Source organism: Anoplolepis gracilipes, chromosome 2 (genome assembly GCF_047496725.1).
Source record: "Anoplolepis gracilipes chromosome 2, ASM4749672v1, whole genome shotgun sequence".
Classification (NCBI taxonomy): domain Eukaryota; kingdom Metazoa; phylum Arthropoda; class Insecta; order Hymenoptera; family Formicidae; genus Anoplolepis; species Anoplolepis gracilipes.
The window spans coordinates 2,411,346-2,437,585 of record NC_132971.1 but is presented as its reverse complement, the minus strand read 5'-3'; the positions used below and the strand labels follow the sequence as shown (position 1 = coordinate 2,437,585).

The 26,240-nt window shown below is 31.6% G+C and overlaps 1 protein-coding gene across 7 annotated transcripts in view; it reads left to right on the top strand.

The window, feature by feature from the left end:
- Positions 1–26,240, top strand: part of LOC140676205 (uncharacterized) — a 229,874-nt gene that overhangs the window by 136,545 nt on the left and 67,089 nt on the right. Inside the window, exon 7 of one of the 7 annotated variants that reach the window (XM_072911060.1) lies at positions 25,927–26,141. The exons of 3 other annotated variants lie outside the window; for them this stretch is intronic. In XM_072911060.1, the coding sequence (XP_072767161.1) occupies positions 25,927–26,126 (200 nt within the window). In that variant the 3' untranslated portion in view covers positions 26,127–26,141. Of the gene's footprint in view, positions 1–605; positions 986–15,101; positions 15,467–22,273; positions 23,454–25,926; positions 26,142–26,240 lie in introns of those variants that run through there. 3 more of the 7 variants (XM_072911059.1, XM_072911016.1, XM_072911014.1) reach the window with 3 other exon arrangements.

Below are 26,240 nucleotides of genomic sequence, written 5' to 3'. Positions count from 1 at the left end.
AAATGTAATTGGTAAATCTTATTCTGTGAATAAATGTTATTTAGATGTTTAGTCTCAAAGATAAGTGTATATCTATGAAAAATTTTTCACTGTTTTCTTTTTATGTGAAGATCTTGGATTTTTCTTCCAAGTATTTAAAAAAAAAAAAAAATTTATTGCATGTACAAGATGTATATGAATAAAAGAATCTTATATTAATAGCAAGATTGTATTTTTGAAACAATTTAGAACTATTTTAATTTTCGAAACGAAAGTAGTATTTTTTTAATTTTAATTTTTTAATACGTATAAGCTACTACGATTTTCGTTTACGAAAAAATAAAGTATGAATTATTTCAAGAATTTAATCTTGCTCTTGCGAGATGATTTTATCACGAAAAGTTACAATTACGTAAGTATGAATTGTCATATGCAAATAGTGCTTCGCAAGATATTTTTCTTCAAGACGGAAAGTCTGTACTTGAGAATAACGCGATTTGCCAGACTGACTGTTCCAAGGTCATCCATTGGACTTCATAAGACTCACGTAAAACGAGGAGAAGATCGGTGTGCGATTTTCGTTTCGCGTATTGTGTACTAATCAGCGCATGAATGTTGTTTTTCAGATTTTTACGAGAGCTGTCATTCCCGGGAAACCCTCGCGGTTTACGATCGGAAAGCCTCGCAAGCCTGGCCCGCGAAGATCGATACATCGATTAGAACAAGCGAGAAATATTCCGGTAACTCTGAAGGTCAAGGTCTCCAGTGTTCCGCCTGTGGGAAGAGGTACTCGCTAAAGCACAACTTGGCAAGACACGTGCGCTTTGAGTGCGGCGGTCAACGAAGATTCTCCTGTCACTTATGCCCGAACAAGTACACGCAAAATGTCAGTCTACGCAGACACCTGACGCATCATCACAATGTGGTCATGCCCGTAAAGAAGAGGTACAACGGTCCGAGAAAGATGTACGATCGTGCCATTTATCAGTGAGAGCAGCTCGCAAGATAGCTCCGAAAGATGATAATCGAGTTGTCGAGGAACGAGGGACTTGTGCCAAAGACCTTGTTTCATTCAAAATTATCATCGTGTTGAAGACTTCGTATCGCGCATTAAAGCAATATGAAAAATAAGTTTTATATCGGACAGACTTCAGACATTATTGATTTTTAGTGTTTTGCATAGTCACTAAAGTTGATAATAAAATACTGATCTCTCTTTATATAAGTTACTATAGTAAATATAACACTTGGTTAAAAATAAATGTTGCAATCGTGTTTCGACCTGTGACAAGAAGATAATATATCTTTATTCTATTATAATTCTTTTCAATATTACATTATTCTTTTAAATCTTTGATGCGTTTTTTACATAAGATATAAAGTTTCTAGAGAAATTTTATCGGCGACAAATGTTTGCAGATGAAAAAGATATTGCTTGCATTTGGTAAACGAATCGATATTTCGATGCTTGTTTACATGTGAGAAAAAAATGAAAGGATAATCAATCGATCTTGAGCACTTATCGTCGATAAAATAAAATCTCTAAACGTTAACGTCAAATAAATTCTTCAGCAAAATCCTGCGACGGTTAAGATATTCTCACGAAGAACGCAATTTTTTTTTATTGACATTGATTTCTTACATTCACATTCAGATAAATGTTTAAAAAAATGTGATCACACTCGTCATTGATGTGGTACACGCGCAAGGACGCACTTTCAAAGTAACGGTTTTTTTTCATTTGACAGGTTCTAAGAAGTCTTTCTCTTGTCCGGGGTGTGGACGTTCCTACACGCTGAAATGCAATCTAGGCAGACACATCAGATTCGAGTGCGGCGGGAGTCGCCCCTTCCGGTGTGATCTCTGCTTCAAAGGTTTCACCCAGAAAACAAGTGTGATGCGGCATAAGGACAACGTTCATAAGAATTGACACCATCATCGGGATGATGCCTAGTTTCATGTTGTAGACCGCTTAAAGCTGTAAGATTCGCCTCGGCCTCAATTTTGATTTTTACGAAAACGCGCGAATAACCTTATTCCTTTTATTCAAGGCACCTCATTTGATCCTTTCTTCCGTCCAAAGAAACATCGATCATCGAAGGCGGTTCGAGCAGAAAGTGTGCGCTTTAAATGTGTTATCGACTATCTTGTTCGGTTTGATTCGATCAGACGATCGTCGGCTAGACGAGATTCTGCTATTTATGAATCGCGCTTCCGATGCATCTCTGTTCTTCGATCTTTTATCCATCCGCATGTCCCTTTTCGTCGAAAAAAAGTTACGAAATTTTCGTGATCGCGGAGTAGCGTCGAGTCAAGTCTCGATCGGTCAAGACTCGCGTCTGACGATCATGGTCGCAACAGTATAAGCTCACAACTAACACGACTGTCATCTTCGTATTCTTCCAGGTCTAGTCTGGACAACCATACAGCCGGGACCGCTCCGGAAGTCGCGACACGCGAATTACGTGAAGGACGAGGAACTCGCTCTCAAGTGTCCGCGATGTGGCCGTGGTTACAAGTTCAAGCCCAGCCTGTTGAAACACGTGAAATACGAATGCGGCGGTCGCAGAAACTTTTGCTGCGATTTATGCGGACGCAGTTTCACACAGAACGTCAGTTTGCGCCGCCACCTGATGCAGAGTCATAACTTTTATCAGCCGCCGATGAAGCAATGCGTTCGGAAGATCGTCAAGTAGGATAAAGTCGTCATTGTCGTCGAAGATCGTCCGTAACTGGACTATAGCTGTCCCGAATGGCATCCTTATCACCTGGAAGATCTTCGTGAAGAACGATTTGTGGAACTGTGTATTTGACTGTACGATATATGTATCGTCTTCCCGCAAAATTATATATAGCCTAGAAGAAGATTCAACATCTCTTAGAAGATTAAGTAACGATTATGCGCACACCTGAAGCTCATCATTCGAAGATAAACTTCATAATATAATTGTAGTAGTATACTGTATATATGTTTGCGCGATTCGATTTTTGCAGACCGGATCGCAAACCGTTAATAAAGCTATTGTAAATGTTGTTAACACTTTGTGCCTAAATACTATATATGTAACGCAAAATAATGTAGCGTATAACAATTGATGTGTCAGGTAATACATATAAAAATAAAAATTAAAAATTGAAAAATTATATGTATGAAATTAAAACTAGTATAATTGTGGATGTAAAGGTCTCATTAATTTAATACATAAAATTAAAATTAAAATTAAAAATAAAAATACAAATAAACTCAATGCGGTACGCATCGGCGTCTTCTACGAAGATTGAAGATTGAAGATTGATTTTTTCCTATCTGAAGACTTTAAAAACGATTATACGATCTTTTGCAAAGTATTTTTTACATTTTTAATCGATAATTCTCAAAGTCTTTGTAAATATTTACTCTTGTTCGATATTTTTTAACGCGTTTAAAGTTATATTATTCTTATTATGGCATATTCTTATCGTTCCTAATAATCTCCTCGACGTCGTCCTATGCCGGGAATCACCATCCTTCGTATCGCTATCACGTATGTATTTAACAATTTTTACTGGAATACATATATACACCGTTTCCTTTGTTTTATCCTTCCCTTCTCTTTTCTTTATGAATGTTAAATTTTTTATGATTCCATTTATATCTTTTACATATATATCAAAATTCGTGAGTTTTTAAAGTCTTTCATACATTCTATATTTATCCTTCTGTCCGTTTTTTGAGAATTTTCTTTCGAGTATAATAAAATTTTTATTTCTTTCTATCATATTATTCTGCCTTGAAATCTCATCACTACTTCCACCATCGACATATAGAATAAACTGCTAATGACAATGGAGGGGGTAAACCGCACGCGTAAAGTCAGAGGCAAATAATATGAAATATGAGGTCACGCTCCGTCTTTTTCTAATAAAGTCTCATTGGTCCTTAAATAAACAACAGTATTGATGCTATGTCAGTTGTTTTTTTAAGGACCAATTAGACTTTATTAGAAAAAGACGGAGCGTGACTTCATATTTCATATTATTTGCCTCTCGCTCTACGCGTGCGGTTACCCCCCTCCATTGTTATTAGCAGTCCATTCTATATGTCGGTGACTTCCACTGACGTTGCTATTCTGGTTTTCAGGTTCTTTTATGATTTACGATCATGTGAAGATGACTAGATGTATCGACGATTTCTCGGACAGATTTGCGAGGATTGGTTTGTCGTCGACGTTACCATCCCCGGTGACCCCAGTTAATCTCACCATCGCTCACGCAAATTATTTGAACAAGAGAGACGTCTCCCCGCACTATCATCAAATTGCATCCCCCGGGATTGTGCCGACGATGGACAACTCAAATACTGAAGAGAACTTACAAAATGAGAGTACTCGTAAAAAGCTTTCGTGCCCTGATTGCAAAAAGAAACTTTGCAATGAATACGCTTTGAAACGTCATCAACAAACTGTTTGCAACAAGCCTGGCGATCCAAATTACAAGCACGTTTGTGAATGTGGTAAGAGATACAAGTCAAAGGGCAGCCTATCACGTCATAAAAATTATGAGTGCGGTAAAAAACCCTTACGTTTCTGTATTTTTTGCAAAAAATCGTTTGTTCAAAAATGCAGCCTAAAGAGACATATCATTTACTATTGCAAAATATCAAAATCAAAAGAACAAGGATCTCCTAATGCTTCTACATCCAACCAATAAGAAAGCTTGCAACCGAGAAATATTTACAACTAAACATTAAAATCCGTCTATTCATCGATTTGGTCGATCTTAATGACAACTTTACTATCGAGTGAACCACGATTCGCACGGAAAGTGAACGATTATACAGTAAACACAGTGAAGTAATACGAAAAAGTCAAAAGTGATGTTGCGACTTTTATTTTTGCCAAGAAATTCATGGACCGATCGGAAGAATGTAAAACGATGCGTTTGCAATAAGCATAGTCAATAGTCAGCACTTTCACGAAATAACTCAATAATTCCTGCCGAATTGGGTCGATTTTGAAAAGTTGCTCGTAAAGAACGATCTTCAAAAAAATGGTAAGAGTGAGAGACCAATTATCGTTTAAGATTAGATTGAGAAAATTAAAAGAAGAATAGTAGTGTATTTCAAATTATAAGCAATAGAGTTCCTCGAGATAAATAAATTCTAGTGACAAAATGGGCCTTATCACGAATTAAACCAGGAATTAAAGTGACGTGTAAAAAGAGAGAACCTTGGATAGCTTTAGAGTGCGAAGAGATTTAAAGAAAGTCTTGTACATAAGCGTCCTTGTCGTATGTCTTTACTGATTAAACAGGATTTTTATCTTGAATTATTACATATATATTATAGTAAATAGGATTGGACTACACTAATGCATAAGATAAAATAGGGTATGACGACCATACGGAAAAGATGGCTGTAATTTTTTTAACAATCGCTTTATTATACACTTTTTTAGGTATTATCAAAGATAATTACGATATTTATAGTAGTTTATGTATATACAAAAGTTATATGGTATATACAAAAGTTATCGTACAGAAATTTGATTACATTGATGTATGTAACTAAAAAAGTAAAATAATTAAGACTAAGAGCTATTATTATTCAATACGAATAGGGATTATAACAATTCATACTATTATAATTATTTTAATGTTTTAATTATATTTTTCTGTGTTTATATAGTAAATTTATGTATTTAATGTGTACATTATTAGAGTACACTGCATTCAATTGAATTCCCCCCATTAATTTTTAAAATTAGAAAAATTCACTTTCCAGTTTTTAAGAATATTTTTTTATTAAGGCCAAGAGTTCAGATATTAGACAGGAAGTTAGAAGGAAAGAAATATTGCTCGAAAAAATTGCTTTGTCTTACAATTAAATTATCACATTGAATTTTTATATTTATCACGCTATATTCATCACGTTTTATTATTCAATCAATATAAATTACATAATAATATCAAACTTGTAATCCTAAATGCTCTGTAAAGATTTAACTACTTATCTTAACTTGAAACGTTAGTCATTTGCAGACAGCCATGATATATTTATAGAAATTACTTTAATATATTAAAATGTATTTTAATATATTAAAATGGAAATTACTAATAATTAGCACTTGACTTTTCAGAGAGACAGAGAGAGAGAGAAAGAGAGAGAGAGAGAGGGGGGAGGGGGGAGGGAGGGGGGAGAGAGAGAGAGAGAGAGGAGGAGAAGGAGGAAGAGGGAGAGAGAAAGAGAGAAGTGACGTAATTATCCAAATTGATTAAAATTGCTGAGAAAGAAAAAGAAAACGAATTAATCGGAGCTTGGTCGAAGTGGCTTTAAGGAAATGCGATATAGGTTTAGCTTCAGATGTGTCCATATCACAAATGTAATATCCCTTTAAATACTGGCAAAGTTTTCAAATATATTATTATTTTATGTATTAATACTATTACGTTCGCGGGAACGATATTAATCGAACGCGATGCGACGCAACTGACGTTCAGCTTGACAGCCGTTTGACTAGAATATTAATAAATAAAACTTAATTTTTATAATTTTATATAATTTTATACAAAAAAAATATAAACAAGCAACTAGAACGTCTCTTTAGGGGGTTAAGAAGAGTTTATAAAATTTTCAAAAATAAGAATAAAAAATCTTGGTAAATTTACCAAGAAAAATATGTGTCCTGTGCACTTATCAATTTCGCAGAAAAATTATTTTTTACTAAATCGACGCATTCGCCCGAGCTTGTCTGAGACAACCAGTGTGGCGGAACGCAGACTCGAACCCACTCAAACAAACTAGGATTAAGATTAGATATGGGTTAAGATAAAAATGTATTAGGAAAAAGAATAAATAAAGGTTGAAATAGTCTCTTCGGCGCGAAGCTGGGGATTTAAAACCCAAGGGGTTTTTTTTTTTTTTTTTTACTAAATCGACGCATTAACATCCGCGTTTGGCTATTATTCGTCAAGTTTCTAGTTGCTTGTTTGTAAACATTAAGAGCTTTATATTCGCAGTAGAAAAAATATAATTTGAAATTAATTATAAAATTTAAATATTAAATTCATTAATAAAATATGTAAAATATAAAAAAAATTTGAAAACTTGTGCGATATTTAGAGACCTATTGGCCTCATTACATTTGCGATATGGACGCCTGAACAATAATAGAGTTATCTTTATCAATAAGTTATTATTTTTTAGCACGTGGACGGTGTCTCATTATTAATGTGTGAGCAGTAAGTGGGGAGACGTGAATTACGAAATTTAGCCGAAAAGTTGAAAATAGAGAACATCACTGATGTAAAAGGCATGAAAAGACATTTTCATTTGATGTATTCCAGAGATGGGCAAAATTTTATTCGAATAATAGAGACAAAGTATAATTCAAATGTATTTTCATTCAATTAAAAATTTATTTCAATAAATAAATATTTAAATAAATTCTTATCTAAATAATTATTTAACTAATATGCTCTTATTATTTTTTAATTGTACAAATAATATAAACAATATTATCGTACTATATTATTAAATATAACAATTATTTATACAAATAACGATTATTTATATGTATAATCATGATTGTATAAATAATGTTTTCATGCAATTATATAGGGCGTAATTTTAATCTTTTCATACAAATAATACAAATAACGGATAAAATTTTATTCAAATAACTAACTAAATAAAAATATATTCCAATAATGTCCATCTTTGGTGTATTCAATGTATTAAAAAAACATTATTACGTTTTCTGTTATTATGGAACATAGTCCTCGAATTTACTCAATTTTCAACATGAACATTATCTTTAATAGTTTTTTGCGCCAAAAATAGTTTTTCTTATATCAATACTCTAATCATGTTTACACCCAGCGACTTGATTGCAGTCTGACTTATACCGTGACTCAAAGTAGGTTTAGTCGCTAATCGTTTATACCGAAAAAGTTTTTAGCTAACTTGACAGTGAAACAACAGAGAATTCTAGATCTTGCAAATATGTAAATAAACATTAAGTTTCGCATCATTCGCGGACAGCAGTTGCAAATATGTTATAATTAATTACGCTAAAATATGCTTTAACTTGTAATATGTAACAATATATATGTTTTAATTAAATTAAATCTAGTTAGCATTCTGTTTATATAATATATGATATGTGAAAAAGATTTTATTTTGTTGTCATGATTAACTTTAATAATCGTTTATAATTTTTAGACAAGGTGTACATGTTAAAGATAATATATGTTCAAAATTCTGAAAGATAAAAATTTAAGCTTAAAAAGTCAGTTAAAGATTCCAAATTTGTAAATTAGAGAAGTGTTAAATTTATATAAATTTATAAAGTATGACAAGCTCTTATAATAAATATCCAAAAATATCAGTTATAATAATGGCTAATAAGATAAATCTAAATATAAGTAAGCTCTCGAACAACAAACTTCACGGAAATACACTTTCTTACCATAATGAAAAGGAGAATAATCATGGTCAATCGAGTTTAATTTTGATCACGATTGCTTGTATTCTCCTTGATTTACCAACCAATGGAGGAACGCAACAACTCCAATATCAGCTTTAATTAAATTATTGTTTCGATTAATGATACCACCACCGCGTTACCGTTTGTACTAGATATTATTGACCTACAAATTTGACTCATATGTATGCGACTTCAGAATAAGATAATGTAAACAATAGAATTAAATAAATTAGTTATCTCGGTTTTTACTCATGTAATTTAGCGCTGAGGAAGGTCTTAAAGTAAACCGAAACGTTTGCGATTATACAATTTACACGTAGTACTATGTTTTTTTAGATTTATATTCTCAATAAATTATTGCGCTCAAAAAACAGCGTCGTGCTCTTATTAACCATTATAACTGATATTTTTTGGTTATATAAATTTGTATAAAAAATAAGATTTATATATATATATATATATATATATATATATATATATATGCATAAATATATATTTTTATATTTTAATATAGCATTATTATACATTAATATATTAAACCAGAAGTGTATATATGTATATATGAGAAATAGAACAAGAAATGCACGCGCGCATGCGTATGATACTTAAATTACATTGAAATATTATATCCAAATTATATATTGCAATTTTTTTATTGAATATAAATTAATATATATAATTTTATTATATACTGAAACATATTAAACTAGTAAAGTATTGCTTAACTTTGCCTTAGTGAAAAAAAATTATTTTTAATTTGAATAATTTTTTTACGGTGTATTGCTAACTTTTTTGACTTTATTACAATTTCTTATGCATAAAGAAGGAGACGCAAAAAAGTTAATGAGTTAAATTATTATTGGAATACGTGTTTACTCTGATTTATACTTTTTTATAACCAATTTTTACATTGTTATTTACAGTATTTATTAGATTTATTATTTTAGTTTGCGATTAATGATCGTTATTATATTTGTGAAAGGGATTGATAAATTGCCAATTATTTTAAAAGATTTCGAAATGAAAGAATAAAAAACAATAAGAGCTTTCAAAAAAAGAGAAAATTGATATATATATTTTAATATTTGTATCCAAGTTTATTAATTTCTCTTTAAGAAATGATTATGCGCATATTTTTGGATGTACGCTGTATTTTTGGTGCTATAGATTATTTGCATCAATATGCAAAAATGCGATTATTCAAAGGCATTTTTCTGTAGATTATGAAACTTTGTGCATTCGGTACAAATAATAGCACGTGATGCAGTTTAATAAAATAATGTTCGCACGAACTTGCGAGAGATTTAATTGCCTGACGAAAAAAATTGTACATTTTATTGATAATGGATTGCATCTTTTAAAAGTAGATTATACTGAATGGCTTCCGATATCTCTGAACTCTTGGACTCGATTATGTTAAGGTATAAATTATATATGTAATGTTTACGTAAGAAATAATGATTAAGACTGTTTGCCATTTATTTTAAGTTATATAAATGCTTCAGAAAATGCTGCGAAAAAAAGAAGATGAACGAGAGAATGAAAAAACAGTGCTTTATTTGCGATTTGAAAATAATTTGCGCATCCTACTCTCAAACATCTCATAGTTGTTTGTAATGCGCAAACGTATCATCAAAGATATATTGTAACAATGATACGAGTGCTGGAGGAATATTGTGAAAATGAAACTAAGCACGTGTGTGTCAGTAGGTAGATGTTTGACGTTATGATGTTATGTTTTACCCTGTTGTCTTATACGTTTTACGCAGATACACTTTAAGTAACTTTAACATGTGAAGCACTTCGTGCAAATCTGAGCTTGTGATATATTGTAACAATGCTGTAAGAGTACATCGATCGATTTTCTAGACTAGAATATTGTTAGAATGAAACTAATCACGTGTGTGTCAGTATGTAGACGTTTGACGTTATAACGTTTTGTTTTACCCTGTTATCTTATATGTTGTTTTATCTAGATACACTTTAAGTAACTTCAATATGTGAAGCATTTTATGCGAATCTAAGCCAGTGTTGTTCTCGGGGCCGCTTTTTCTCGTGCATGCGCGACGCAATATAGAGATATCCAGTGTATATAAGTATGTTACGGTTAAGAATGGGCGCAAAAGTCTTGGCGGAATACATCTATATTATCTATAATTATCTAATTAGGCTAACAATAAGTTGGTGATGCGAGAAACAAAACGCAGGCGTGTAAGGTTGAACCATTGAATGTTAATTGAATCACTGTGATAATTGTTAAAAATGTATGAAGCGATAGTTTTTCGGTACGAAGGGCGAAATTTGTATATAAATATTTAAATATAATATTTAACTAACACAAATAGTCTAAGAACTATCACTTTTCTTATAAGTTACATACATTTCTGAATATTCAATGCGCATGCACGAGAAAAAGCGGGCCCGAAAACAACACCGATCTGAGCTTGTAATAACAAGGAACAGCTCCTTTCTTGCGTATTATACTTTTATAAGATGGAACTAGGATGTATGCGTTTCTTCTTACGTCTATATCCGAGTACTATCTTGATAGTGTTTACTCGTTACTAATTACTAGGTTATACTTTTATCACATTTATTTACTTTATCGATACGAGCATGAATTAGGCTAAGATAATACACACTGGTGCACTTAAGAAACTTTTTTCAGTGATATATATTTGCGTGGCGATACGAACTATAAACTCTGTAAAAGATTATTCAAGTTTGGAATAGTAATACATTAAAATTGTGAAAATAGGTTACGCATAGGTTTACTTATTTGAGACTGTTAAATCTAATTTTGATATGTCTGCGACAAATCGAAAGTTATATTTATATCTTGGCTGTGAAGTTAATTTGCAATATATAGTTATGATAGTGATTGTTTGGGTGATAATGTAGATTAAATTTTTTTTTGGATTAGGATTTTTATTTGGAATTTTATTCTATCGGCGTGTCCTGTTTGAATATATAATACATAAAATATAAAAAGGATTCAAAAAATTAAAGTTAAAGAAATAAATAAGAATTATTGTATCTGTATATGGATCTGACTTTGCAGAAAGCTTGTTTACATCACGTTATGTTACAAGTATATGTATATAACTTGCGAAATGAAGGCAGACATTACAATACAACTAATATGGCGAAATTTTGTTCTGTAAAATGTTACTTATACGCATAATAAAGTTTTACACATGTCCTGCTGTTTTATTGAGTCTGCCCCGGCTGCCTCAATTGCCAGGAAATAGATTTACACGACACTCAACGAGCTGCGACACATTTCAACGGGAGTCTCTTCGTTTTTTTCACATTCACTGGGATAATGAATCATTTTTGTATACATCTCGAGCTCGTCAGATGCTGATGCACAAGAACAAAGGAATCCGTTAGTTTAATCGCTCGTATATCACCCGAGAAGTCTTCTGGGAGTATAAGAAAAGCCAACACGATTCTTTCAACTTTCGAATTATCTCTCCACTTGAATTCCATCGATAAAATTCTGCCTGCTACATACAGAGTGTTTTATCCAATTTAAAAATTAAAAAAATATTAATCGAAAATGTTTATATAGAGAGAACTATTATTATTTGTCTTTTTTGAATAAATAAATATTTATTTATCTATCACATTTCTCTTTTTGCCTTTGAGATTTTCGAGACACGTTGTATTTAGCAGTGCTTTTAGTTATATTTTTTATATTAATTAAGGAATTCCAGTCTTCTCTGCCCAAATGGATTGTTGAAATTGAGAAATTCTATTCTCGCAACCTGGAAGGAGTTATCAAGTTCAATCGACGATACAATAGAAGCAATTACACGGTTGATCGATCAATTCTTTTCCCTGTTTTGCGTTCGATTGTCATTATGCTTACATGAGATTCTGATCATGTTTCAGTCAAGCTGCGATTGTTCTGCGACGGACTGCCATCTGACATTTGGAAGCACTGCAAGAACGAGCTGCACTGCCTCAAGTGCACCAAACGATACAGCGACTGGCGCAGCCTGCGAAAGCACATGAATTTCTTCTGTCAAATGGACCCGCTCTTTCCCTGCCCGTACTGCTCCCATAGGGCCAGGATACCCACCTTGTTGAAGTATCACATAAATCGCGAGCATCGTGTATCGCTCGCGTCGATCGAAGAAATACGTTGATTTCCACAGTAATTATAATAAGAACTGTTGAACGGTGTTTTCGATAAATATGAAGCGAATTCGCGAGGATGTTTTTTTTTGTCGAAAAATTTTTTTTTATTGAAAAATTATTTAGGCCTAGAAATTATGGAAAGTGCGAATCTTATAATATGCGGTAAGAATTTTTTTTTATATTAAATTTAAAAAGGATGTAATATCGAGGGAGATGTGATGCGAAATTTTGGCATAATTTATTTTAGTTTTTTGAAAAATCAAAATTGAAAAAAACGTTTAGTTAGTCTTTCTATTGTTAAATTGTTATTATTGAATTAAATTGTAATAATCGTGACACCAAAATTTTATAACGATCTTAAATTTATATTGTTGTTTTATGAACATAAATTGTCTAATTATTGTTATAACATGGAAAATATCATCTATCTTTTGCGTCTTGTGATTATAATTTTTCTATACGTTAGCGATCGATGTTCAATTGGCAATCACTAGCACACGCTTTCTTGTGATTATAATTGTTACAGATTATTTATATGTGCAATTAAAAAGAATGAACGTGCGAATATAATCGTAATTTGATAAAAACGCAGCCAAATATACTATTTGTTGTAAATTAGTTTTAATGACGATTCGAATTTAGTTTTTTTACAGATTTGACAATAATTGCAATATATAATTTTACTTATAATGTTATTTATATGATATTTATAAAATTTTACATATATATTATGATATTATGTTACATTGTTACATGCGTTTGCACCTATTTTTGCAAAATTGGTAATTATTTTACTATCTTACCTAACATGTTATACATAGGGATCTTACGTATTTTTACAGTCACTCGCGTATGACGAGTGAGGTGAGAATTATTATTTTGTTAAAAATACATTTATGGTTTATATCTAAGTTTTTTTTTTTTAAATACAATCTATATATCTAAATGTTTACACACTGTATTTGTTATATGTTATAATGACAAAATTGGGATATGTCTCTAGGAATATTTTTAAGTTATTACATGTTTTCTAGGCACAGCTTTATTTTTATAATTAACGCCTACATACTATCGTTGCTGTTGGCAGGATTTATCAATAAAGAAAGCGCGACTTAATAAAGATAATTCAATTTTTATTTCTTTCGATACCTCGCAAAGTACGTTAGGTATATACTTATTTCGTCTCGATCTCTCTAACGTTCTTATGTCTAATTTGTAGGAATCGGTCTGACGAGGCAGCAACACGAGGATTTCGTGGAGTACGCGGAGAGGTCCACCTTCGTGTGCCTCAAGTGCGGCAAGAATTATGCACGTAAAGCGAGTCTTCAACGTCACCTTCAGAGCACCTTGTGCGGCACGCTATCTATGTTCTTCTGCAATTATTGTAGATACAGGACTAACCGTAAGGACGTTCTCGTCAGGCACATGCGATACATTCATACCAAAATGTGTATTCCGGCAGTGAAACGGCAACAATGAAGAGAAATGAGTATCGTCAAACGGAGCGCCTCTCGATCTTTTACTCCGCGTTGATCTTGAAAACGCGTTAAATAAAACAGATAAATTAAGCGAACTCGCATGCAGTGTACGATGCATTTCTCAGTGTTTCGCATTCCAAATTCAATTGTATATAACTAACATATATTCACAAAAAGATGCGTCCTTATACTGAACTTTTAACTTTGTATCTTGTGAAATAATTGTGATAAAATAAAGATTGCGAGGTGGAACTAAGCATATGAAGCAGTATTATTAAGAATAGATAATGAGCTATTTTAGTGAGTTATACAGAAATTTTTTCGAATTTATTTATAATTGTCAATTTTTCGTAATAGATATAAAAATGAAACAATGTAATTAGTATGGAAGTGATTTCTAATGAGGTAAGAGCGATTACATGCTTAAAATGACGAAAATTTTACGAAACATTGCTCACGTAACATAAACAACATATGGAATTTTAATGCTTTTTATGATCATTATAAGTGTAATAAATGTAAAATCGACTATTGTATTAAAGTCAACAATTTTCAATATTTTTTTAAGGAATTTTATCCATTTTTACTTATACGTAACATTAATTATTGTTTATGATTATTTTGACATTGATTCACATATTGTAAAATTTTATATTTCTTGTGTAGTTTGGTTTATAAGAGAATAACTAAAACATATGAATTTTACGAAATGAAATTGAGTGTTTAATTGCAATATTTATATTTGTGTTTAAGTGTTTTGATCTATTTTTTCATTTATATTATAGAAAATAGTTGAAGTTGTTTAAAAGTCGATTCATCTTTAAAATTAATGGTTGGAGATCAATATTTATTTGTAATATCGTCAAAATAATCAATCGGCGTATATAACGTACTGTCACATCGATCGATTATATTATGTTACGTGACAGTTCATGGCGATTGGATAATCCTAAGTCCCTTCTACGCGAACGACGTTGGCGATTGTCCACATGAGGCGAACACGGCTACATCGCAGCTTCCTTGTCTGTTTCAGATACTGTCACCTGGAACGTGCGCGATGACGTAAACAACTATGATTCAACCACGTATCACGTGCACAAGCGGTATGTATGTCCCTTCTGTAAGAAAGTCTACGGCCCGAAGAACCTACTGAAGAAGCACATGCAGCTGGGTTGTAAGATGAATCCGCGCAACACTCAATTTGCCTGTACCTTCTGTCCTTACAAGAGCACGTACAAGGCCAACATGGAGAGACACGTGAGAAACGTTCACAACACCGGCGGCCTCAAATTCCGCTGCGAGCTTTGCAACTTTCGCAGCAATTACTCCTTCTGTGTTCGTAGACACATAAGGACCTTCCATCGCGCGATTGCAGACGAATCTAAACAGTAGAAAGGACACCTCACTTTTATTTTATCTTATTTTTAGTATGGACTCCCTGTTAATTATTAGTAATGATATATTGTGTTATGTTATTAGGGTGTATCAACGTTTATTTACAATCCTTGTATTTATTTATCAACTAATGAATGAATGAATCGAAAGATTTATGATTTTATGATGGTCAATATGAGACTTGATTGACAGATAGGATATTGAAATATACAGAAAGAAAAGAAAAACATACAGAAAAGAACTATATTATAATTGATTCAGATATTTGAAAATATATTTCAACGAATTAGATTGTTTTAGAAGACTGTTGTATAATGAAGATTGATATTAATTGTAAATTTAAACTATACAATAATAATAATAATAAAACTTATTAAAGTATAATTATTAATTAAAGAATTAATAAAGTACTATTAAAGTATAATAAAATTAAAAAATTTGAAATATTATCTTTTATATGAATATGATATATAGGATAAAAAAATATAAAATTAACAGTATTTAGTTGCATAACATTTTATTTTTAATTTAATATAGTTTATACGTAGAATTGCAAAGAGATTATGTATGAGTCATATAAAGTCATTATATAGAAAAATTTATTAGTCTAATTATAGTCATAAATTCTTCTATTTCTATTATTAATTTAATTTAACATATATATAAATATTTATTTTAATTTAACATATATATAGGCGTCACAAGTCTCTTAGGCGTCATCGTTTCTTTTATAATTTCTTGTTTTAAATCAAGAAATTATTTAAATTTGTACGATGCGTTTATTAATAACTTATTTAATTATATCTTTCGAATGATATGATTTTCTCTTCATGTTTATGAAAAATTTCGGACTAATGGACGTAATCAAATCTTAGTCAGAAACAGACAAATAAAATGATGACTTTATTTTTTTTTTTTTTTATGTCATCTAATATTATAGATTATTGTATTCATTCTTGTTATGAGAGTATGCGATACGTCAAGAATATAGAACAGAATAGTAAAATAATAAGACAAACATTTTTTGTCTATAATTTTGCCATTATCTCAATCAGAAAAAACTTTAGCAAAAACTGCCAATATCGTTAACATTATAAATTAAGCCTAAGTTCTTATCAAGAAAAGAGGCTAAAACCTATTATGTATAAATATTATGTATAAATTTAAATTTATATATAATATATTATATATTATATAATAAATTATGTATTATATAATATATGTATTATATAATATGTATTATATAATATGTATTATATAATATATAAATATTTGTATATGTATATCTTTCCATTACAATTTCTCTCGTTGCCACAACTTGTCCCAATGATGACATCTAATCAATCACATGCGCATGGATATACAAACATGTACATATGCGATGAAATGATGCTTTAGAGCATCTGAGTTTGTAAATTTAGATCCTAAAGAAGAGGGCGTATACAATTATGTAAAGCATAATGTTTTACAAATTCGATTGATGTTATCAGATATTCTCCGATTATCCGGTTTTGCATTTGTCGTAACAATAGAGAGATGGAATTATTTTTCTAATAGTTATTTCATCCTCCAGCAAAATGTTTTTTCGATGTGGCTGCAATTCTACTTTCATTTTTACACGAGAATGTGGAAAGCATATCACATATTGAAACATATGAGCTGTAAAATCTATATTGAGAAGTGTGAAGCGATGGAATACATGAGATTATAATCTAAAGACCATCATTTAAGCTTTAGAATCTTATCGGAGTTATACAAGCGATTGTGCCTACATCGAAGCCAGGTCACTCTATATGCAAACAGGGTACTATTGTTTTCATTGTTAACTGCAGACACGCTTTAGTGCTACAAAATGCAAGAAGGAGAAACTGATACTCCTACCGTGTGTCACCGTTGTCGAGCTTGTTTTCACCGATGCTTGTATCGGTGTATAACTGCGTTAGATTTACGATAAATATACATATTTACAATTATAAACGACATGCACCTATCATTCTTTTCCTATCATATTTTCTATTTTTTCTTTATGTGATACATATTTCATATTTGGGTCTGTTTTCAGCTATTTTCGCAACGTTCGACCTTGTATTTAAGAAGGTTTTATGCTTGGAAAATCATTTCTTAATAATATTAAAATTAAGGAAATATTTAGGTATTTAATTCAAAGTTTATAATATGTGATAAAAATGAGAGTGGATGGAATAGAATAATGTTATATTTTATTATTACAGTGATTTTACATTTATTTTATTTCCAAGATTTGTGTGAGATATAATTTCTATGATTTATATTTTTGTTAAAATTTGAATAAATTGTAATAAAATAAATTTTACAATTTATATAATTACAAATTATTTTTGCGTGTACGATTGTATACTCGCTAATTGCTCCCATTAATTGATTTGCTATTATTGTTTCAGCTTTATCGTGGCACACATACTGCTCTGTTCGCAAGGAGATTGAGAAACAGGATACCGACAAAAGCAACAACGCATTACATCAACAAAAAAGAAGTGCTATAGTACGAAAACAGATTTACATATGCACTATTTGCACCAAGGGTTTCACGTCGACGATAAAACTTTTGAGCCATCGGAAGTTTGAGTGTCTAAAGGTGTGAAACCAAAACATTTAACTGTGGGTTTTATCCGTATATTCAAGCCAAGGCCGATGCATCGATAGGTATAGGAAGAGGCACTTTCCAAAATCGATTAATTAATCGTAATTCGACTGAACAACCATTTGAATATTTACTCAAGATAACAATTTGTATCTCAACAATATATCTGTTAAAACGACAATTCTTCAATACCGGTGACATCGTCGATATTTCGTCTGAGAATCGATGCTTGCCGGAGAATCGTGCTTCTGCCTCAAGTCGTTGATTATTTATATTAACCAATCTGACATTGATGTTTCAGCCTTGTTGTGGCCTAACAAGATCCACGTCGGTGACGCGCTACACCAGCAACAAGGAAGCATCGGTGAGACGCGGGAGAAGGTCTACAGGTGCGCGGATTGCGACAAGGGCTATGCGGCGAAGAGATCCCTCTGGAGGCACCGCAAGTTCGAGTGTGTGAACGCGAAACCAAAGTTCAGTTGCGAAAACTGTCCGTACAAGAGCCCGCATAAGTGGCGGATGGACACGCACAGGAAGACGATTCACGGTTCCTTCCCGACTGGTTAAATCTCGTACTCTTAACGAACTGGACTTTTTTTTTTTTTTTTATCAAATTGTTCCAGCAATAGCCATCTATCAGCGATCTTTCTATATTGGTCGTCGAGATTGAAATATCGATCGATCTTGTCACTCAGAACCGATATCTACCGGATGTGCTTACGCCTGAGATCATCGGTTGCCTTTATTAACCGATCTGACGATCTTAATGTTTCAGCTTTGTTATGGCCTTACAAAAGAGTGTATGGGTACGACGTCGGTGACGCGTTACAACAGCAACGAGAAAATATCACTGGAGAAGTGCACGAGAGAACTTACATGTGCGCGGACTGTGGCAAGAACTACGCGGTGAAGAGATCTCTCTGGAGGCATCGAAAGTTCGAGTGTGTGAACGCGAAGCCGAGAATCACTTGCGAGATGTGTCCGTACAAGAGCCCACACAAATGGTGCATCGACAGGCACAAGAAAAAGCATCACAGCGTCTTATAAGATTCTCGGTTAATTAACATTCGACCTTAAACGTTTTATGCGCAATAAAAGGATCTTTTTTTCGCTGAGACATTTACCTTATACAGACCGAGTAGAAGATTTGGTGTAGCAATATTAGTTGCGTTCAGAAAACAAAGTTACTTTGCGATTTTTGTAAAAATCGTGAAGCTTATTGGCGTATACTTTTTAATTTTAGCTGAATCTAAAAGGATATCAGTCACGAATTTTACAACAGATGCAAAGTAGCTTTCTCTGTTGAACGGAGTTATTGACCCACGTGGAATAATTTTATTTAATCGTTTAATATTCTTCTGTGCGATTTTTTAAATTTTAAAACAAAATTTTTGAATAAAATTGCATGAAATTGTGTATAAAAAAGATGAAAACATCCTATGACATGGTCCCAAATGGTTCTCCACTTGTCGAACGCCTTCATATTTTTCTCATTTTTATATATCAATCATTGATAGAATTGTGGTATTTGTAAAAGTGCATAAAATACTTAAAATAATAATTATTAATCAACTTGAAAACTGTTTCGATAGTATAATTATTTTTATTTCATTGCGACAAAGAAAAAAAACATGCGTTTTTTTACAACAAAAATAATATTTGTGATATATTTGCGAAATTTAGGCTATTTTCTTATGTTATATTTTAATTTCTCTTTGGAAAATTATTTTTAGGAATCGTTATTATTATTGTTTTTTACAAAGTGTACGAACAAGAAATTTATTTTCGATTTATAGAAATTTTTCCTATTATTTCATCGATATTTTATCACATTTTAATTTACATTAAAATATTAATGTAAATGATTATATAATATTAAAAGCGAAATAAACTTTTTCTGAAGACTTCTTCAGCTGGATCTTTATTTTATAGAATTTTTTGTTTTTTTTTTATTTCTTGGAAAATTTTAAACATCTTAAGTATCTGACAGTCAGGGTTGGAAAGTAATGAGTTACTTATAACGAAGTTACAGTTACAGTTACTTTTTTTCGGTAACTACATAACTTAACTTCGTTACTTTTTTCTGTCTGTAACTGTAAGTTAATTTGGTTACATTTTTTTGACAACTAATAACTATTTTAATAGTTACTTTAATAATTACTTTTTTGAGAGCATGCGCTAAAAGCATCATTCTATCTATCTTATTTTTACTTACCGACCAATTTTTTGTATTATAAAAAAATAATACAATATCATAATAATTTAAATATAAGAAAAATGGAAAAAATTCAATAACAATATGAACGCTGTCCTAACTTTAAAAATTTTTCACTACGATTATATGATTATTAAGTAGCTAACGATTATTAAAAGTTAAGATTAATAATATTTTTTTAATAAGATTATAAAATATATTTGGATATTTAAACTAAACACATTATATTTTATTATTAATATTATATATATTGTTTTATAATTTATAATATATAAAACAATAAATTTATCAGGTAGCATATGATTCAATTTTTTACCTTAAAAAATTATCATTTAATATATATAAAATAATATAGCACATAATTAAACGCATAATATACAATAATTAGTAAAACATAAAATGTAAACTTTTTATATATAAAATAATATTGTACAATAATTTAAAAAAAAGTAACTGAAAAGTAACGAGTTATTTTTCAAAATCGGTAACTTGTAACTGCAACTAGTTACTTTTATAAAGTAACTTTCCCAACCTTGCTGACAGGTAATGATAAGGAATCTTTAATTCTTTATGTATTTAACAAACACGAAGCAAAGAAGTCTCAGAATAGAGTCGAGACAGCGGAATGAAAAGTTGTAAGAATGCAGAAGAAACTGAAAATATCGATATCAAAAAATATATAGTTCTCTAAGAAATGTAAATAATAGTTAAAGAATGAAAGGTCTAAATGTATAGAACATATATATAATATCAAATTGTTATAAAATGTTTCTTTTTGATTTTTTAGGCTATTCTGTATATTTAATTAATTATTAAATTATAGGCAAATAAATTTGAAAAAAATATTAGTTAAAATAATGAACCAATTGTCGTTCAATTTTTCGAATTATCGTACTAAAATATGATTTTTAGGAAAGTTTAGACACTTCTTGTTTGCTCATCGAAAGTTTTTTTTTTTTTTCAAGAAAATCTGAAGAAAATGAGTTATTTTCGGTCAAAATATAACTATAGATTCTTTATTGAAGAAAAATATATGAGAAGAGATATGTAACAAACTAAATGGTCATTCAAGAATTACTAAATTTATTAAGTCGCAAACAATTTTCATTTTAATTTTTGGAATCTAATCGCTATATGTTGTGGCAAATTATAATTTTATAGTAGAATAAAAAGCAAAATTATGTCTGTACATAATATTTCAGCAATATACATGAGTGCTTTGATAGAAACAATGTCTGGCGGCTTGGTAAATTTACATCTATTCCTTCTGATCCCGAGTCAGGCTTTCACTAGAACTTATAGAGTAGTTATCCTTGTGTGAATTACTTGCGAGAGTTTTCCAAGCTTTGATTTTTAGGATGGCTTCTGAATTCTGAGACACGCACCAAGCTTTCGGAAAAAACAAATTTCCGATCTTCTCGCGGCAATAAATACCTAAGATAATTAATTACGATTGCAAGTTCAATTTATGAGATCTCGATACTCAATATATGTATAGAGATCTATAATAAAAGTTGCGAGAAATGTTTTGTGACTTTTTGAGAGAAGAATATAAATACAAGAAAATTCAGATGTTTGTACGCTAAAAAGAGACAGATTGAGCAATGTTTGATTCAGTTATGTATATAGCGCCAATAAAGAATATTATAAAACTGCGGATTATTATAATCTTATATGTTTTAACTTTTGTAAAATTAATCAAATATATACTACAACAGAATATAAAAATTTTGCTCAAAAGAACGTTTCACAATCATTCGAATTTTCTTCATCTTGTTGAATTTTCATCCGAAAATTATGCTAACGCGAAGTGAGTACATCTCATAAGTCGGACTGACTATTGCCTTTAGACAGAGTGCTTTCCGTGGCTCTATCCTGATTGTTTCTGTTGAATCCTTTTTTTTTCTCCTATGCGCGAGGCTTGAATAGCGCAGTTGGTTTTCGCTCAACTAACTTGGTCTCTCTGTCTTTCCAGCTTATCGGAAGATGTACATGGGCGATCAGGTCCTCGGCTACACTTGCACTATGTGCAGCAAATTCTACAAGATGTGGAGCAACTATCTGAAGCATAAATGCGAGCCACCGCAATTCAAGTGTCCGTTATGCCCGTTCGCCGCCTTCAAGGCCTTCATCTTGCACGCTCACCAGGCTGAGCAGCACTTCAAGGTCACCTCGCCCAACACTTAAATGTTCTACGGCGATGCGGATCGGGGAGAAATTGTCGAATTGCCTTAGTCGTCGTTATGATTCTTCGTGGTTGGTATGCCACGCTGTTGTGACTGTCAACTGAGGATTTACAGCTCCGATAAAAGGATCTACGAATAACTTGTTTCAACATCTCGACGACCATTTTTTTTCTAAGTAGTTACGATTAGAAACCCCGAGAAAGCACTCTCTTTCCGAAGAATATATTTTTCGTAAACTCTCTCGTTACGACGATGATGAATGACGATGAAGACGACGATGTATGTAGTTCTCGAGCCCTTAATGTAGGATGACTCGACGTATTGTATTAGTTAATAATCAACAATCGCGGCGTATTTTGTTACGTGGTGGAAGAAAAACTCGGATCTCATAGACGGTCGATGCACATACATTTTTGAGAGATTGTACAAAAAGCGAAAAAGTCGTCATTTTTAGTATATCTTTTTTTTTCTCTCCTGACGCTTCGTTATATATAATCACGCAAGTATCATAATAGTGACCGAGGGTGCAAGTATAATGCAAAGGTTCGTATATCAAGTAATAAATAATGTAGTTTAATCTACAGTAAACTGTAAAAAAAGACTGAGTGACAATAATAAGGCTTATACAAGATGCGTTCTCTCATTTATCTTGCACTTTTAAATATTGTAAACATGTTTATACACACGTTTTTTCTCCGTGATCGAAAAAACACAATGTCAAAGAATTTCATCTTTCATCGCATCGCGGAAAGAATAAAATATGCTAGAAATGAATATTCTGGCCTATAATCACTATTGGGATCTGACGATAGGTATTGTTGCCAATGCTATACATATTATTAATTGCACTCTCGCTGCATATATCAATCTCAAAATTCTATATCGGCACCAAGTGCCAGTCGTTTAATGCGAACACATAAAGATACCATATAATCCGTAATATTTATAAATGCATGTATTTTCGTAATAATACCAACAATAAAGTGTCAGAAAAGTACTAAAAGCGAAACGAGAATTTTCTCATTTTCAGTTAGTAATGAAATATTTCATATGTACGAAAATATTTTTCTCCCAAATCTTTTTTTTTTTTTTTTTTTTCCAATGATTTCCTGACCAAATCTTTATTTAACGCGATGACAATAGAAAAATAATATTTTTTGTTCCCTGAAATTTAATAAATCTATGTTTATAATTAAAGCTCGTATTCTTTTATATAAATGTCGGTTTTTTGTTAATGTAAAATTTTATTTTTTTCATTCAACGATATTTTTTTTTCAGAATGGCATCATCCCTGTTCTCTTTTCTATAAATATAATTCTTCGCCAAGATTTTCGGGGCGCTACTAACAGACGATTAAATGCGTTCCCTGTTTCAGATCGTTCCAAGGACTTGACAGGACACTACGATTCCGGTGAGCTACTTGGTATGGCACAGGCATCCGAAAACTGTCGGATATATAATGGGCGGATTACTAATGTCAATACTAATGCTTTTGCGGGAACACTAAAAGCATTATTGATTGTCGTGATTCGCGTGTCGAGGTGACTATATTCAACGTGGCTCTCTTCCTTCCGTTTCAGGTTTGCACACATGCTGCGAGTGCAGGAAAACGTATAGGTCGCGGATGGCGCTAAACCGGCACGTGCGAGAGGAATGCGGCAGGATCTTATACACGTGCCCGTACTGTCACAACATCATGCCGATGAAGTTCAATCTGTTGAATCACCTGAAGAAGGAGCACGGTTGCTAGAATTTAAGTATCGAAGAGAGAATTCCGTTATTCGCTTCGCGATCGTCTCCGAGATTGACGATCGATACTTTTCCACGCTAGGACGAACGAACGGTGCTCTTTTCAAGTTTGACGATGTCCTTGTGAAATGTGAGACTTATTTGCAGTACAAGCTTCCGAACGATTAAGAGTAATATTTATGTTCACACTAATTGCGTTTCATTATTGTACATAAGAATATACAATTTGAAAGATATTTCATGCTTTACGCCAAATACTTGGAAAATTTATGAAATTTAATATATTTTGGCGCACCTTCTGTGTATATAATGCAAATTCATTATTAATATATAAATATGTGATGTTAATAGATCATACTGTTACGTAATTGTGTAAGCGAAAATAAATGTTAAATTGTATCTTTTGAAGATCAAATGTTGTAGAAATTATAATGCGCATAAATGCATCTTTCTGAAATATTGAATGTTATAATATATACTATATATATTTATATATAATGCATCTTTATGACCTATGTGTTTCCTCTTTAGTCTCTATTAAATTTTTTTGATCGACACACTTTTTTGATTTTATTATTTTTTATTTTTGATCTTTGTTTTGTAATTCAAGAATAAGTTGAAAGAATTAATAAAAAGAGTAATTTTTATTTTTATTTTTATACCTTCGTAAGATTGTTCGTGATTGGTCATTAGTACCTGTATACGATATATGCATATATCGTTTTTCTATAACATTTTTTGTAAAATTTAATTTGTTCTCTCATCTAGGTTGAACATAAAAGGAAAATGATATCTAAAAATTTTAAAAATTAAAAAATTTTTAATAAACGCCCAAATATACACTATATTATTATTTATTTTTGTAGGAAGGAAAAATCATAAGGAAAATTTTTAGTGCCACAAAAAATATATTAATTAAGTCGCAAACGAATAAGTATTACCACATGGATTAAATTATTCAGATATATGGTAATTATGTGGTGCTCTTGTCGAGATTAATACTACAGAAAATACTAATGAGTGCATGAGAGTTCGGTTATGTTCGTCGCAATTATATATTTTGCTTTTTTATTTGTTTTGTGCTTTTCTTGTCTTCGTCTTTAACAATTATAATACGTTAATCCCTGTCTACGCCGATAGGAACGGCTGGACTGTATGCAAGAAGAATACGAAGAAAGTACGAAAGGTGCGTAGATTTAAGCTTCCCTGCGTGCATTTTTTCTTCTCGTGTGTGTACAAAATGGAGTTAACACACTCGAATAAAAAAATTGGTTGTTCGATTTGTAATTGTTGGAAAATTTTGACATTATTTTGATAGAAAATATTTCTGATTAAAATTAAAATTAGATTAATAAAATTCCGACATTGATGTAAAAAAATTTACATTATTTTTGTTAGTTATTTAGTTTTTATTTTTATAGTATATTATTATGCTAAATGTCGAAAAAAATTAAACGTTTGATCAAATTCTATCCTTTACGCGTAACATAAAAAATTGTCACATATTTATTTTTAACTGCCACTACGTGTGACAAGTAATATACTTGGAGAAAAACATAATTATGATTATTTGTTATATATCTATAAATTTGCGAAAAAAATTAGAAATAATATCGTTGGTTAATATCATCAAAACGAACGATCAAGTTATATGCGATTCATATTAACACGACCATATTATTTTTCTTTGCAGGTGGTCTCTCTGGGAATCAGATGCATACCTGCAAGAACTGCGGAAACGTGTACGTGTATTACAGCTCGTTGACGAGACATGTGCGGGAGGAATGCGGAAAGTCGCCGAAATATCAGTGCCTATATTGCCCAAAGAGATCGAAATTACACTGCAATTTGCTGAAGCACATGCGAACGAAGCACGGCTTCGAGCAGGGCTGAGAGTACCGAAAATGCCTGATGGTCGTCGCGGTGGTGGAGCCGCGAACGAAGACGAGATTTAAATACGCGAGATTGATTGAGAAGATTTTTTTTATTTTTATCTAGTAGTTTTGC